This window comes from Acipenser ruthenus, chromosome 1 (assembly GCF_902713425.1).
Source record: "Acipenser ruthenus chromosome 1, fAciRut3.2 maternal haplotype, whole genome shotgun sequence".
In the NCBI taxonomy this organism is placed as follows: Eukaryota; Metazoa; Chordata; class Actinopteri; order Acipenseriformes; family Acipenseridae; genus Acipenser; species Acipenser ruthenus.
Genome location: NC_081189.1, coordinates 8,164,303 through 8,182,125, shown reverse-complemented (window position 1 = coordinate 8,182,125; position 17,823 = coordinate 8,164,303). Strand labels below are relative to the sequence as shown.

Here is a 17,823-nt window from a genome sequence, read left to right as displayed (position 1 = left end):
CCCAAACATTTTTTTATAAAACAGTTATCAAATTGCTTCAAATGAGTCTTGGTACCCCCATCCTTGGCACAGGTTACTGTCTGACACAAAGGCACTGTGATATTGTCAATGCCCAGTTTGTGATGCTGTAGCGAACTCGGTCTCCTGTGTGAAGCACTGCCCACCATATAAAACAATACAAAGGTAATATCAGACATGCCAGATTGAATTTACTTTATTTTCAGAATATATTTTTAGTCAGATCATAAGAATGTATTTAAAGTGGTCATCATTCCACGTATCAACCATACTTTTAACCCGGGACCACCAAGACAATACGAGGTGTAAAGACATCTTAAATTTGTATGTAAAAAAGTGTAAACAATCATTACAAAGCTGAATAACATTCTCTTACACGAGTGCTTGACAGTATTTATTACAACGCCATTTATAAAAAAAAAAAAAGAGACACATGCTGTCCTTGATTGAAAGTTCCCATTATTGATTTGCGCCGTCTTCCTTTTGAAGTCCTGTACATTCTCTCAAGGTGTGTGTGTGTGTGTGTTTTCACTCATCATAGGCCTCCGTATTCATAATCACAGTGCCCTACATAGAGGGGCTCAGCAGGTATTCCACGCCTGTAAAAACACAAAAACATCAACGTTTTATGACCACATATTTCTAAGCTAGACCTAAAAAAAAAGTTTTCTCCAACATGAAGGAATAAACCAATCACTGCCAGGTTGTACTACCAGCTTGATTAGCCACAGTGTGTATATGTAACAAGAGCAGGTGTGTCTTATTAAACACAGTAAAACTAGGAATGGATCAAACTGCTATGCGACGGGGAGTCTTCCATCTGTTTTATATAGGAATATGTGAGAGCTAGTAAAGGGTGGCAATACAGATCAGGTGAGATATACTGGATAGTTTCCAGCTTTGTTGCAACATAACATTATTTTTGTTTCGGATGCAGTTACACAGGGCACGCTTTTTATTTAACAAGAGTTGACTTCACTGCGGAGGTGGCATCCAGTGCGTACAGGCCGCGATGTTGACAGTTTATATGATCTTTTTTATATATTTTTATTTGGGGTCCAAGAGCCAGGTTTGTTATAATGAAGGGTGTTATAGTGAGGGTGTACTGTATATGAAATGTGAAATGCACAGCAACACTTACTGAACCATGCGGCAGCGGTGCTGGCTCAGGCGACTGTAGGCATCGTCAGTGTCTCTCACGTCTTTGCGGCTCCACAGCCTCTCAGCTACAGCACTGGCACGAGGCCTGGGAGGAGGAAGAAAAGGGTTTCAATAATGCTTTGCAACGAATGTGCCTCTCAGAGACACACTGGTCATGCTTCTATGCGACAAGGAGTTCACACTGTTAAACCGTGGCAAAAGATATAAAATACAGTAAAACCTGAATAAACATCACCTAATGAACTGATCCATGTTGGTTGCTTATTCAGTTTTTCTCTTCATACAGCTAATGTACTTGAAAGTTGTGAAACTTAAATCATGAAGCACTATTTCCCCACTCAGATTTCATGCCATGCATACATACAGCAAGTTTGCAAAGCCCAATTCCAGATCTTAGCCCAAAAACTTGCACCAAAACCCGACTGGGAATCAGCATGATCTGGTCTGCAACTTGATTGCACATTAAGCCTTTATTTTGTAAACAGAAGACGTAATGCCCCATTACCAGAGTCTTGGAGTGAGATTTGTTGCATCCACAAATTCTCCCCAAAGACAAGCCTCTCCACCAATCACAAGCTTCTTCTGTGCGTCAGTTCCTGTGGTTCAATAAGGAGAGGTGAACAGTCGGTCATTTAGTGAGTTCCTGACTCCTGTCAAGGCTAATCGTGCAAGTTGAGCTTGCCAGCTATCTATGCCAGGGTCCAGTCATGCTTTGCACATGGCCAGTGGTTTTCTGGGTATAGTAAAGATGGTGAGAAGAGACAGAAATGTCACTTGAGACAGAGCAGCAAGTGGGTGAGGTGCTCTTGCAATGGACATCCTCTTGTTTCCACATGAATAATGAACTTTACACTGTGTTACTGTAATATTATATACTGTCACAAAGCTGTGTTCTTGTTTATTTCAAGCCACATGTAGCGCCTGCTTCCTCCCCGACTGTTCTGCATCTTTACTACATGCAGATACCCACCGGGCACGTGCAAAGCATGACGTCTACATAAAACTGAAAACTATCTACTAATGAAGGCAATAAAACCCAGCCCGCCTTAGGGGTTCTTTTTACCGTTCTTTTAGAGAAGGCACTGGTGAATGCATTAACCACAAGAAATAAGTATGAGCAGACAGAGATCACACGTAAAGTACAGAACAGCCGCAACTCACAGGTTGTACTGGATGTGCGATATCCACTGACCAAATCTGTATTTAGTTTTCTGTCATTAGACAGTATATGTACATGTGCAATAGGTTGGGTTAACGCCATTTTAAAAAGTAAAGGGTTCTTAACTCTAAAAACTTCCACTTAAATGCCTATTTTTAAACACCTGTTTATGCTCCCCTTGTAGATTAGTAGTCACTTTTTTTTTATTTCCAGTACATTTCAGGCTTATAAGTCTGAGGGTGAAACACTACTGAACTCTCCTCCATTTTGTCGTTCTCAGAGAGAAAGAGGGGGAGGAGAGGAGAGGAGAGAGTCCTTCCAGTCAGAACCACTTAGCACAAGCTGTGTTGCTCCAGTGCAATAAACAGGACACCTAAGAAGGTACTAGTGGAACCGTTTGTCTATGTGACTTCATTTCTTACAGCCTTATCTTGCAATGAAGCGTTTTCAAATTTCAGATGGTGCTAAATGTGCAGCAGTGAGGGGTCAAGGACAGCTTTGCAAGGAGTAAAATCTCACACACCGTTGAAACTGTGCGGGTCAGCTTTGTAGCCCTGCTGCCAGTCCTGTCCGTATGAGATGCGGTTCAGGTACCAGGGGGTGGAGAGTAGGGCTTGAAACCCGGCTGCTGTTACAGCTGCCATCTCTGCCTTGTACTGCTCCTCGCTGCCCTTCCACACATGGATGAGAGTGTCTAACTTTAACTAGGGACACAGATTGGACAGCTCAAATTATACACTCATGGGACAATTACATAGCCACAAAATATTAAAGATATAAAACTACCTGTATTTAAAAGGTGTACTCCCTGAGGTTCCTATTCTTTATTAGCTTCTTTGCTGTTTCCATTTTCTTCCATCTGTACAACAGTACAGAGCAGCTCTCCTCTCTGTGTTAGTCTACCCCTATTAGAAAACCACACTCTTTCTTTGTTAAGTATCTCCTCTGAACCGTGCCTAGAGCATTGGGGCACTAGAGCCTGCAGATCAACATGTTGTATCTTCAGAGAGGTTTCAAAATGAACAGAACTCATCAGAAATGAAAGGTTCAACAACGCTTTCATGGTACAGAAGCTTGTAAAGATTTTTTTTTTATTGCACCTAACTTAATCAAAAAGTTTCTGAAAGGGTTGAGTATGCCATGCAGACAAAAATACATAGAATCATGCATATGGTAGTATTGGCAATGATTACTGGATTAGCAAAAAATAAATAAAAAAAATATTCCCCTCCTGTAATGGCTGCTGCAAATCAGACAGTGGCACACTTTGCTTTGCTCTTATGTCGTCTACGGAGAAGCCTGGAAACAATGCATTCCACCACTCATGGATCTCTCATTCTCATGATGTTTAGCGGCCTAGCTGATCTTTATTAAACACACTTTCATACTACCCTGGAGCGTGGTTGTGTAGTTAACGCAAAGAACTGAAAGCCAGGAGATCCTAGGTTTGAATCGGAGCTCAGCCCCTGACTCACTGCCTGATAATGGGCAAGTCAAGAGATCTTTCTGTCAAAACCAACTGCAAAAAAACCTTACTGATGCAAACACTGCGTGTGGGCTATACCACAAGGGAATGGGGTCAAGCCATTTCTCTTTGTTTAGAATGGCACCTTTCTGTTGACTCACAACTGTATTCACCTTGGAAAACAACAAGCTGAAAACAACAAGCTGAAAATCATCAGCTTGTAATCTGAAACCAGCTGCTTCCATACTGTTCAAACATTATACAATGAGGTTGAATTCTTTCAATGCAAATAAATGATGACAAGCAGTGGTTTTGGCAAATAGACAAGCATTGTGTCCCACCTGTCAGCAATAAAGTAACCCGACAGAAAGACCATCTTACTAGGACTAATAAAATCAAATAGATTAATTTACTTATTATAATGAAAAGTAACTGAAATGGGCACAGATACACATATTGGTACCTCAGTGCATTTAGAATTGACCACTAAACCTGCTTCAGTTGAAATGGTTCGACATTTAAAGTGGAAGTTGAGTTAAATCCCCAAATTATGATTCAGATTGTTCTAATGTTGTATTGCACTTAAAAAAATGATACTGACAAACTCATCAGTTAATCATTTTAACATTTGTTTTCTAATCCATGCTTTAACAAAGTTATCGTTAAAGTAAGCGTGTGCGTGCGTGCGTGCATGTGTACTCTGAAGGAGAAGAGTGAACAATCCTTGAACGTCCCTTCTGTACTGAAACAAGGACCACATTGTGCCAAGGTCAAATTACTGGGCTTTAAAGAAAGAGAACTAACCCTTAAAACTGAGAGGTTCAACTTTGTAGTACTTCTGCCAGTCCTGTCCGTAGCTAATGTAATCCAGGTACCACGGTGCAGACAGGATCGTGGTGTACCCAGCTGACGTTACGTTGTGCAGTTCTTCTTCAAGAGCATTCCCCTTCCAAACTTCAACTACTGTGTCTGGCTTTAGCTGGAAAGATTTACAATGCAGGCAGTATTTAGATTTATAAAAAGCAGCAGAATAGCCCTGGTGACATTTAAAGTATCTTAACACTGAGCAAAGCCCCCAAAGCAGTCTGCTGTCTGTGCATCTGAACACAGCATAAAGTGGATGTGCAAATCCACCACACAAGGGCAACTGATGTGCTCTTCTGTTCTTTACTTGCCACAGCACATTTGGCGTTTGTGGTGTTGTGTGTGAATTCAATTTGAAAGCTCTTACACTTTATTGTCAAGCAGTGTTTCAGGGTCTGAGTGAGGATTGATAACCAGGCATCTCCCTATTGCGCATCCTTTTCTCTCTTCACTACCAGTCAACCAAACATATTGTCTATGCTGTAACATACCTACAACCCCTATCAACCATTCATTTTTAGAATTAACAAAAACTAAAAAAGGTGTCCTAGGTTAATTAGTGTATCAAAATCAGATCAGACTATATTATCGTTACCATTTTTAAAACGATAATAAAACACAATAGGATGGGCATGGATCTGTCTTTGTTAGTGGATTTAGTAAAGGCACATGCATGAACATGCAGCCAAATGATAGAACAGCAAGCAGGGCATTTAACCAACAGCAGCAATAATCCTAGTCTTACCTCTCAATAGCAGAACATTCTTGAAAGTTCCTCGTCACATTTTCAGACTGTCTGTTTGGAAGTCTATTTTTTTATTCCTATAACACTACACATTCACTTCCCAAGCAGCATTCATTAAGTCCTATGTGCAGCAAATACAGTGCGAGGCTCAGGTAGGGTCCTTATACCTGGGACTCTGCAGCACAATGGCAGCTTAAATAAACTGCAGGAACACGATTTTGGAATACGTTTTGCAAATGAGAGGTCTTACGTGTCTGTCAATACAGCAGCATTGAAATGACACCGTACTTAACTGAAACACATTTGATAAATTAAATTCAGTAAACTACACTTGCATATTAATAATAAAAAAGGAAGAACACAATTAAAACTATCATTCTATGCCATTTATTGGTTCTCTTATGCAGCTTGAGCAGGTTTACCTTCACTCCATTGTCAAATACCTCCTGCCAAATCATGTAGCCCTTTTTAGTGCCAGTAACAATATCCAGAATCCTAGGATCAGAAGACAGAACAGTTTTTATAATGCGAAGGGAAAAAAAACACTGAAGCCAGTCCCCAAAAATATAACGGTACACAATGTTAACTATATGTCAATAGACTCCAAAAACTAAAAGTTTGACAGGATAATGAACTGCATGTGTGTGTCTTACCTCTGGATATAATAAGACTCTAATTTGCTGTAATCTGTGCCAAAGCCTTGTTGTTCCATAAATTTCTGTATATCGGGATTTGATTTCCTAGAAAACACACAGAAAAGGAAAAGCAAGTAAAACTGGGGTTCATTGGAAACAGTAAGTGTGCAAAGTGGACATTCCTGTTTTGGGAATTAGGTTTGCTATGTTGTGAGCTAAGCATGTTATCGATGTACATCTAGCTGTCTCTTTTTTGTTATTGTTTGATTATCATCACTTGGTATGTATTCTCGTATTATTTTCATTCATACAGAACTGCATTCTTGAAAAGGAGGTTTACAAAGTAAGAAATGTGAAAAAGTCAATCATAAACAGTAGAGATCTCTCACCAGCAGCTGAAATCCACCTCATCTCCTCCAAGGTGGATGTAGGCATCAGGAAAGACAGAGCTAACCTCCTTGAAGAACTGTGTCATGAAGTCGTAGGTGCTGTTCAGGATGGGGTTCACAGGCCCGAAGGTGCCAGAAGGTTTCTCTCCGGAGTAACAGGGAGTCAGGAGGCCTTTCTGACCTGTGTGAGGAGCAGGGTGTGGATAAATCCCAAACCCATTCCCATTCCCTTTGAATCAATTCCAACACATCGCTGATCAAAACTGCAATTAGCAGCATTCTGTTCAAATGAGCTTCTCACACACAGTGGCAAATTACTGCAATTGAAGTCAATTACACTGGTTTCAAATGAAAGCAGTTGAACAAATCACAACAATTACTATGTCTCTAAAAAAATCAATTCCAGTTGGAATTGGAATTGACTTTAAAAAGCAATTGGAATTGAAAAACAGGAATTGACCCCAACCCCGGTGAGGATGAAAGTGAAAGTTAAAAAGCAAAGTGTTTTACTTGGACATTTTTAATTACACACCGGGATCTATTCAATTGAATCTTGATGATCTGCTGAAATGTAATGTTTTTATTTTTAGGAAAACATTTAGTCTTAAAATTCAATGCTACAATGTGAACCAAAATCAAAACTTCTTCAGTTTTCAACATTTATTAGTCAAATAAATCTATTATGAATATTGAGTGAGTGTTGCAAATATTACCATTTTCAGATCAGTATTTACAGGAATGTAATCAGACCACGGACCCCATGTGATGGTGTTTCAGACTCCTAAACTCACCCAAACCCCAGGACTGTGTGTGTCCAGGAGTGTCAAACTCAGAGATGACACGGATTCCTCTCATCCTAGCGTATTCAATCACCATCTTCACATCAGCGGGAGTGTAGACGTGGGTGTATGGATGATACGAGCCCTGCAATAGCAAAGAGTCAGAAACGCAAAGTAAAAAAAACAAGAGCTGGACTCTGCAAACATAAAGCCTGTGGCTCAGCCGATTACTGATGACAAGTTATCCTCAGGGTGGAAAAGTGGAAAATCTGTTCCTCTGTACAGAAGAGCTTCACAAACCTCTTTACTCAGTTCTGGGAAAAGGGAGCTCTGATAAGGGAAGGACTGATCATCCACAATGTGCCAGTGAAAGACATTATACTTGTTCATGGCCATGGCATCCTGCAGACAAAAAACAAAAGGGTCAGTCAAACTGAAAGACAACAACACTCCCACATCTCATTAAAGAGGCTCAGCTGCTTTCGTTTGCTGTAAGAAAGCAGCTGTCTCATGAAAGTGAAACAGTTTATTTTTACAAAGAAATGTAAACAGGATAAGTCTCTAGAGATACAACACCTTGTTTGCAAGGATGTCCTGCCCTCTTACTACAGGGACTGAATATATATGTGTGTGTGTGTGTGAGAGTGCGTGTGAATGTGTGGGGGGGTGTGGTGGGGGTCTGGGGGGTTATTATGGGATTGTTAATGTATTGAGATGAAAAAGGACCAGATTATGAAAGGCAGGGCCCTGTACCTATTCCAGCTAATTATAATGTTTAAGCTTACTAAACTGGGTCCAGTGGTATGAGCTATTAGCCCCACACTACATCTGCTTGGAACTAGTTAAGGTCAACTATTTTCCCTTGAACGACCTACAGGCTTAAGACTAATTTAGCTGGAAAATGCTGGAACTAGGTGAAGGGCAAGGGAGTTTGAACATTAATAAATGATCATTCTAAGAAAGAAACTGCTTTGACAATGTAAAGATGACATAGTCTTCTATTTGAGCTGTGCCACATTCTTCACTCACCAAGTTTGCTAGAATGACTTTAAGAGGCAGGAAATGCCGAGATGAATCCAGCAAAATCCCTCGATGGTTGAACCTGGGGAAATCTTTGATCTCAGACTTGTTGATATAAAGCTGTTAAGACAACAACAATGAGTAAATCAAGGCAGAGAAGCATTTCGTTTCAGCAGTGTGGACTGGAATCTGAAGCCAGTTAGGATCTAAGATTCAATTTTCTTTGCTTTACAGACCCAGTACAAAATCTACCACTTTATTGAAACAATTGCTACCGTATGTGATCTAAATGAAAGTATATGAACATGATTACATTAAGAGGCATTTACCGTACAGACTCACTGGTATCAGCCAGCTACATGAATTGTAGGAAATAAGTGAAGTGTAGTGTTTAGAAAGACACAATTCTGGTGGGACTGTCTCTGTTTTAGGACTGCTATATTAACACCTTTTTTTATCATGGCCAAGCAGAATTGGAAGGACAATAAGCTTTTAATTCACAAACATACCGTCCCATATTCATCTTTATACACCAGCTGGCTGAATGTCTCCAGTCCTACAAGGAAACAGCAGCCAACACACAAACATGTGAAAGAAGAATTTTCCAAAAAGGAATCTATACTAAGAAAAAGCACTGTTTGTGTGATTAGAGAAACAAGCTACTTTAAGCTTTCCTGCAAGTACATTTGTTATATTTTCAAACATGTGTTATGACTTCAGAAACCATACATAAATCCAAAACTGTTTGAAGAGATAAAGTTTGAAAGAATAATTTCCAAACAGCTGGATTCAGGACACCACACCAGTTATCTAAAATGACATGTATTTATTTCTCTTTAGATGTTTTTTGCAGAAACCCAACCACTTCAACAGTGTTCAGAAGCGATTCCTACCTCGCAGTGCGCCCCACACATTAGGAGCTGTCAGAACAGCTGTAGGTTGATTCACGGTGAGCTGGTCTTCAGAAATAGAAAATGAAAGAATGTTTGATTATTTGTAAAACAACAATCAATTGATTGATCGATAGAGAAAGCTAGGTGGTGCATGGAGAAAACTATCTTCTAACCTCAATGAAAAGTAGTCAACGCGACCCTGCACAAATATTGCGGTGGAATTGGGAGGGGTGCAGACAAAAATCAAGATTCAAGCCTTTTCACACGTAGGACTAACTTACTACTCACTATTACAGCCTATATCCTCAGAGTATACTTGATATTATTTATTTATTTATTAGCCGACGCCCTTATCCAGGGCGACTTACAATTGTTACAACATATCACATTATTTTTACATACAATTATCCATTTATACAGTTGGGTTTTTACTGGAATAATCTAGGTAAAGCACCTTGCTCAAGGGTACAGCAGCAGTGTCCCCCAGCAGGGATTGAACCCACGACCCTCCGGTCAAGAGTCCAGAGCCCTAACCACTACTCCACACTGCTGCCCTGCAAATCAGCCGTAATCATGTTTACAGAGGGTTCAAAGTCAGACTATACAATAAAATGAGATAGCAAGTGATAAAAACAGTTTAACAGAACCACGTTTGGTAGTGCAGCCGTGAGGTTGGACGTGGTTAAACACTAATCTGGGTGTGCAGTGTACTCACAGGACTCATCGGAGCTCACGCTGGGGAAACCGTCACACTGCGGCTCACTGGACATAATTAAAACCTGCAGCTCAGACACTTCTGCACCGGCTCCTGACTGCTTCCTGTCTTTGTTCAGCCTTTTGGAGTATCCGAAGGTGTACTCAAAATACCTGCAGCGGCAGAGAGAGACGCAGACACAGACACACAGCTTAGACGTACAATGGAAAGACGGGGGCTTCAGTTTAAAACCTGCATACACTGAAAGCACTTCATAAACATAGGGATATTAGATCTACTGTAGTACGTCAGTCTTTCTGCTGCTGGGCTTCATACATCTACAGGATGAACCACTGCAACAATGCTGCAGGGTCTTGTGTTTTAACCCAGTTTAATATTCCGCAGCCCATTCTCTCTACTGTTGTTGGCATCTTTAGCAACACAGTCTGGTTTCATGATCCGCAGCACTTTGCTTTGTTGGTAATTGCTATGGAAAGCGAACCCGTTTAGTGCACTGTGTTTCACCACGCACACATGCACTCTGCTCTTGTTGTTGTATTTCTATGTTGTTTATGTGTGTGAGCTTGCAGCGCTGTGCACATACTGCCATGTGGTGTGTGTGTTGCCATGAAAGCTTGTCGGGTTTATAATTCGTGAGTGCCTTGTTTGATTGATATCAAATATGCCCATGGATTCATAATCCTCACGGTATGAAGCAGCACAGTTCCAGTCTCTCAATGTTCTATTATCTGTGGGTGGTGGATGACAAGGTTACTTATAAGCCGGAGCTGTTATGTACAGCAAACAGCACCATAAAGCTTCCTCTTTCGCTGGCATGGCAGTGCTGTATTTCTGCCGACTCATCGGCCCTGTGTTTTTATGCACCTCCTAGCTTTGTTCAAGTCCCTTTGTTTGGGTGGCTGTCTGTTTAGGCACAACTGCTTGGATTCCACTGTACTGTTTGTAATCTATAATTGTATTTCAGTGTTATGTGCTGTTAAACTTACTATTGTGCTTTTTTATGTTTTATCAAGTTTTAGGGTATTGTTTGCAGCCTATAGATTATATATATATATATATATATATATATATATATATATATATATATATATATATAAAGTTTGAGAAAAAGGAAAACTGCTGTGTACCAAAACGATCAATAAGAAAAAAGAAAAGGATATTTCATCCTTCATCGGCTGAATACAAAAAAACAGTGCTTCTTAAAGCACTGTTTTTTTGTATTCATTTAAAGCACTGTTTTTTTTTGTATTCAGCTTTTATAATAATACAAGCCAAGCATTTAAAGCTGACATGGAGGATAATATAGCAAAGGAAAAATGCAGAAAACATTACGTTCACAAACAAAATGTGTTGCTTTTCCAAGTAAAACTATCTGGTGTGCACATACTAACAAAATGTGATGTGTGCTTCACTTCCCCCCAAAACAATTGGGTGGCCACATATTTTTTTAGATTTCAACAACAAACAAAAAAATAGGTTATTATTAACAGTTTTTACCTAACTTAAACATATCTAAAATTAAAATATATAAAAAATTATTTAAAACGTGTAGAAATGCTTTTTTATGCACCAAATCCTGCTACCCTTTCCTTCTCGGCGGCCATCTTGGATTTAAGTGTTGCACTCTACTGACTTTAGCTTTCTGAATTAAAAAAAAAAAAAAAAATTAAAAAATTAAAAAATATTAAAGAAAAAGTTTACGCTAAGCTTGGACGTGTTTTTAAATTGAAAGTTAGTTTTTCTTTTAATGCAACAGCCTGCCCCTAAAAACGCATCTCTCCCATTTGTCAGGACTGCCCAGAAGGCGTGGCACCTACAGACACGTGTCTGTGCAGTAAATCTGTACTGAAAAAAATGGTTAGGTGTCATTTTTAAATGCAAGGGTTTTGTTTATAATGTATCGCAACATAACATATTATAGCTTTTTAAAAGCGTTTTTATTTGTCTGTTAAGAAATTATAACTATTCCAGTTTTGCAATATGTGTTATAGTGTTTGTTTAGGGTTCAAAAGTCATCATAACAATGTTTTACATGTTAAGAATTTGTAAAGAGTGCATTTGCCACTGAAAAGGCAGGTAATGTGATTATTTGTATATAAATAAAGTGTTTAGCATTTTTAATTTATTAATATATTAATCTAATTTAAACTTGTGTAAATTGTTACACAATTGCAACTTTGTCATTTCTATAAAGTTGATATATTTAAAGCATAATATATAATTTGGTATCATAGTATTTGTTGCCGTTGAGTAGTTTAAAACAACAATGGTTAAAATAAATAAAATAAGTATTTAATTAATATTCAAATGACCACTTTGTGACTTTTTGTTACATGTTAAAACTACCGAGCCTAAAAATATTCAACCTACACAGTAGATATGAGCTCAAACGGCAGTCTAATGACAGACACACACACAAGCATATGTCAGATCTATGTCATATCCCCATTATCTATAGTTTTTAACTGTTTACCTATTATACCAACTACTGTACTAGCGTATTTTAAATGACCTAGTTCATGTTCAGCATTGCTGGAGCCGCAGCACTGTTTCTCACCCACCACACCCACCCCACATATTTTGCACTATCAGAAAACAGGTTTGGCCGTGATGCGTTGTTTTGAGATCACTACGAGAAAGTACTACGAGCAAAAATAAATTACATTGCACATGTTATGTCTTCTTCAGTTACTATACTAAACTGAAAATGTGTGTTTTAGATTTAATGTAATGTTTTTATTTATTTTCTACCAGTTTGAATGTGCTTGAGACCGTGTTTTTTTCAGAAATGGCAGCTTTTAAAGGGAAATAAAACAAAAACCGTAAAGTATGAGTATGATTAATGTTATTTATGTTTACCGGAGTATTTATACTTCTACAAAATACAGAAAGATGGTGCTTAACTGATTTGTATTTAATTATACAACGAGTTGAAAACTGCCAAGTTCATGAGTATCAAACGGCTTAACACAGTTATAAACAAGTCACATACAGTGAAACTGCATTCAGAGAAAGGGCTTATAGTTAACCCGTGCAGTCTTACCTGCGAAACGCTTCTCCTAAGAGGTAGCATCTTGGTCCAGCCGATGATTTTGGAGCATGGACTATTTGGAAACTGGAACGGCTCAGTTGAAATGCAGTAGCAGAGATCTGCGCGGACTGAGGCAACGGCCAAAGAGAGCCATACTGAGAATTCACAAGTTTCGGAACTTTTTCCGATTTATGCTTGGAACACAGACAAACAGAAGCGGCAAGAAGCAAGGCAGCGAGCTTGATAACCGCCATCCTGAGCTCAGCGTGAAGCGGTCTGTGTCAGCTGAGCGATCACACGACCGACACAGCCTGCTGACTGCTTTGGGAGAACACGGAAGTATTACGTAGCAACGTGGGGCGGTCTATATACAGCGTTATGTTTTGAGTTGTGTGTGTGCACCTAAAGATTTCATGAAACTGATCTAATCCCCCAACTATTTTACTGTGATTATTTTAGCCATCACATTCAGATGTCACTGTTTTATAAGATTATATCGTTCAATACAAATAAAAAAATCACAACAATAATAATTATAACGTAATAGCAAAGCAAGTTGTAATTTAGTCACACAAACACAAACACAGAGGAGATCATTTTATGTTAAACCCGTTAGGACAAATTGGCAAAACATATTTCTAATGTTTGTGCTCCTATAAGCTTGAATATGTACAGTGCAGTGATCCAGCTTTTCAACATGTACAGTGCAGTGATCCAGCTTTTCAACATGTACAGTGCAGTGATCCAGCTTTTCAATATGTACAGTGCAGTGATCCAGCTTTTCAACATGTACAGTGCAGTGATCCATTGTGATTAGACTAATCTGGGCCAGGGTGTGCAAAGAGGGGTTCCAACGGATCCAGTTGAACCGGGCCCAGGCATGTCAGAGGCCCATAAAGAACCCTTACCCCTTCCATCGTGGGGCCCTGTTAGGTGATTTCAATATCCATCTCTCCAACCCCAGCCACTCTGCCGGATTCCTCACTCTCCTTCACTCCTTCGACTTCTGTCTCTCTCCAACCCCCCCCCCCCCCCCCCCCCCACCCACCCACCCACCCACAAAGCTTGCCGTCAACTGGACCTCACCTTCTCCAGGGCCTGCTGCCCCTCCACCCTCTCTGTCACCCCTCTGGACCTCTCTGATCACTATTTCAGCTCTTTTCCTCTGTCTCTCCCCTCTCTCCCGGCGCCTCCTACCCCCACTGTCACCTCTCGCCATAACCTCCGCTTCTCTCCCCCTCTGTCCTTGCCTCCACCGCTCTCTCTCACCTCCCTCCTATCGACTCCTTCTTCCAACTCTCTGTAGACTCTGCTACCTCCACCCTCTTCTCCTCCCTCACCTCCTCCCTCGACTCCCCTGTCCCCTCACCTCCCGACCTGCTTGCCCCTCCCCTCCCGAACCCTGGCTATCCTCTATGCTCCGCTCAGCAAGAACCACACTGTGATCTGCTGAAAAGAAATGGAAGAGAACCAAACTCTCTGCTGCCCTAGACCTCTACCGCTCTCTCCTCTCCTCCACTAACAACCCACGTAAACTATTCTCTACCTTCTCCTCCCTCCTAAACCCCTCTCCTCCTCCCTCCTTTATCTCCTCTGATGACTTTGTCTTTTTCTTCTCTTCTAAAATCTCAGATATCTGCAAACTCTTTAACACCTCTCCCTCCCCCCACCCCCTCCCACTCCAACCCCTACACCCACTGCATCCCCTACTAACTCACCCTCCTTCTCCACCTTCTCTCCCCTCTCAGACTCTGACCTCTCCTCCCTGCTCCAGGGTCATAAACCCACCACATGTGCCCTGGACCCCCTCCCCACTCTTTCAAGCTGCTGCTCCTGCTCTACTTCCCTTCATCTCCTCCCTTCTCAACACCTCTCTCCTTTCTGGTCTCTTTCCCTCTGCCTTCAAACAAGCCTCTATCACTCCCCTCCTCAAAAAACCTACCCTCGACCCCACCTCCCTCCAGAGCTACCGTCCTGTCTCCCTCTTACCCTTCCTCTCCAAAACCCTCGAGCGGGCTGTACACCGCCAGCTCAATGCTTTCCTGTCCAACCAGTCTCTGCTGGACCCTCTCCAATCTGGCTTCCGCTCTGCTCACTCCACTGAAACCGCCCTCCTGTCTGTCACCAACTCACTAAATTCTGCCCGAGCTGCCTCTCTCTCCTCTGTCCTAATTCTCCTCGACCTCTCTGCTGCCTTTGATTCTGTCGATCACTCTATTCTACTATCCTCTCTCGCTGACCTGGGAATCTCTGGCACTGCTCTGGCCTGGTTCTCCTTCTACCTCTCCAACCGCACTTACCAGGTAACCTGGCGTGAAGCAACCTCCACACCTCGCCCTCTCTCAACAGGAGTCCCCCAAGGGTCAGTCTTGGGTCCTCTCCTGTTCTCTCTCTACACCCGCTCCCTGGGCCCCCTCATCACATCCTATGGTTTCTCATACCATTTCTATGCTGATGATGCTCAGATTTTCGTCTCCTTCCCCCCTCTGACTCCACCATCCCCTCCCATATCTCTACCTGTCTGTCTGCTATCTCCTCCTGGATGCACTCGCATCACCTCAAACTCAACCTCTCTAAATCTGAACTCCTTTTCTTTCCCTCCTCCTCCTCCTCTGACCTCTCTATCTCCATTCCTCTGGAATCTAACACACTCTCTCCCTCCTCCTCAGCTAAGAACCTCGGAGTCACCCTGGACCCCTGCCTCTCTTATTCCCAGCACATCTCCATTCTGGCACGCACTTGCCGATTCTTCCTGAGCAACATACAAAGAATCCGACCCTTCCTCACCAAGTATGCCACCCAGCTCCTGGTCCAGGCCCTGGTACTCTCCCGCCTAGACTACTGCAACTCCCTCCTGGCTGGCCTCCCTACGTCCGCCACCTGTCCACTCCAGCACATGTAGAACTCCGCTGCTCTCCTGGTGTTCTCTCTGCCTCGCTTCTCCCACGCAACTCCACTGCTCCGCTCACTCCACTGGCTCCCGATCACCGCTCGCATCCAGTTCAAGACTCTTGTACTCGCCTACAGATGCCTTGACCAGACTGCACCCAGCTACCTCCAGACCCTAATCTCTCCCTACACCCCCACTCGACCTCTCCGCTCCTCCTGCACTAGAAGACTGGCTGTACCTCCTCTACACTCCCCTGCCTCCAGAGCCCGCTCCTTCTCCACCCTCGCTCCGCAGTGGTGGAATGACCTTCCTACAGATGTCAGGACTGCCCAGTCCCTGACCACCTTCTGGCGCCTCCTCAAGACTCACCTCTTCAGACAGCACCTGTAGAACTCCTCTTTTCCCTCTGGACACTTATCACTCTTCCTTAAATGCGCTTTACTTGCTCTTATCTGCTCCCTATTTTACTGCATTTAATCCTGTACTTTAGAGTACTGTAATCTGTCACAAGTGTTATTTAATCTGTAGTATTTTGTATTTAATTATATCCTTATATAACTATCACTGACACTGTTATCTGCTCCGTTATTGAATCGTATTTTGTCATATACTTGTACTTGCTAAAACCGAAGTCATTGTATTTTATTTTGCTCTTAATTGTATTAATACTTGTACTGTGATTCTTGAAATGTATTTGTTTACGACTGTAAGTCGCCCTGGATAAGGCTGTCTGCTAAGAAATAAATAAATAAATAATAATAATAATAATAATAATAATAATAATAATAATAATATAATATACTTACGGTGCTATTCAATATACCGCCACTAGGCGGCGATATCGTCCCAATTTTGAATACTGACTTTCACCATACACGTGCACTTTGACCTACGAAACATGGGAACTTTCTGTGTTAGATTTCCCATAAGCTACTTAAAGCAGTTTTGTACAGTAGCGTCGATTCCAAACCATTTAGCATGTTTATTTATTTTTTTTGGATGGTGGACAGTTTTTTTTTAAATATAGCACTTACTGAATTTAGTGTTTATTTCAAATTTCCACTTGCTGAAGCTATTACAGTGTTATACACTCAGAAAGAAGGAGAGTAAATATGGCACAATATTTTCCACTTTCTAATATTAGTCCTTTTTTTCTTTTAAAACACAATCATTGGGAAATGCACACAGATTTTTTATTTTGACATCCATGCCTGATGTTTTAATGTTGTATACATTGGTGCGCACATCTCATTAAAGGCGCGTTTTATATGCACTGTAAATGTGCATTGTGTCGTGAATCTGCTTTCTCACGCTCGCTCACTGTGTTTAATGGACTTGCTTGACAGCAGCTTGTGGATTTCCACAAGGCGACAGTCTCAGTCTTGTCTGGCTGGATGTCAGCTGTGTTCTGCAGTGTTAATTAGGTCACTCTGTCAGTGCAAATTGAGAAAGAATATTAGTCCCTTGTGCCTTAAACGAACCTGTTTTTAGTATTCTCTGAAGGTACGGCGAACACCATAGAAAAGCATATGCTCTTGCTGCTGTGCCGCCCTGGTTTATTGAAGCTGAAGTCGAATTTGAACTTTCTAGATGGTGATGAAGCAGCAGGATCCCCATCAGGGACGCAAACTCGGGAGGGACAGTTTCGATTCACCGCTCCATACTGTGAGGTTAAGCGCACAGCTGCAGTACAGTAGTACTGGCTATCTTTGTCCAGCAGGGGTTGGTAGCTTGTCTTGTTGGAGGTATTGGCGGACGGGGACTGAACCTAATTTCCCCAGAGCTTTTCGGGGAGTAGCTGCGGAGAGGGAACATATTACATTGCTTGTCTTTTTCCTATCCAGAATTCCTCACGTGAGAGGTTAAAAATGAAAGAACAGAGAGACCATTTTAGCATACTGCACCCCGGCACACGGTAAGATCTCAGATATAGGTGCCTCAATTGATCATTTGCCAACAAAAGCTACAGTTTAACAATACTTTTGCAGGAAAGAAACATACGTGCAGAATCGATTCTGAGATAATAATTCATTGATTGATTATACTAGGAATACATATT

The 17,823-nt window shown here is 41.4% G+C and overlaps 1 protein-coding gene across 2 annotated transcripts; it reads right to left on the bottom strand.

Moving 5' to 3' along the window:
• Positions 1-198: 198 nt before the first annotated feature.
• On the bottom strand, positions 199-13,216 carry LOC131698674 (beta-hexosaminidase subunit beta-like). Of its 2 annotated transcripts, none has more exons than XM_058991822.1 (14): positions 12,887-13,216; positions 9,844-9,995; positions 9,129-9,194; positions 8,745-8,791; positions 8,245-8,355; positions 7,516-7,617; positions 7,228-7,360; positions 6,437-6,617; positions 6,066-6,152; positions 5,835-5,907; positions 2,862-3,042; positions 1,685-1,775; positions 1,160-1,264; positions 199-617 (listed from the first exon to the last, which is right to left on the bottom strand). In XM_058991822.1, exons 1-14 carry the CDS (start codon positions 13,126-13,128, stop codon positions 554-556), a joined length of 1,635 nt encoding a protein of 544 aa, XP_058847805.1. In that variant the 5' UTR covers positions 13,129-13,216; the 3' UTR covers positions 199-553. The 2 variants fall into 2 exon arrangements, with proteins under 2 accessions (XP_058847805.1, XP_058847869.1); XM_058991886.1 differs by lacking the exon at positions 2,862-3,042 and adding an exon at positions 4,608-4,782 and having other exon boundaries at positions 12,887-13,214.
• Between the last annotated feature and the right edge of the window lie 4,607 nt (positions 13,217-17,823).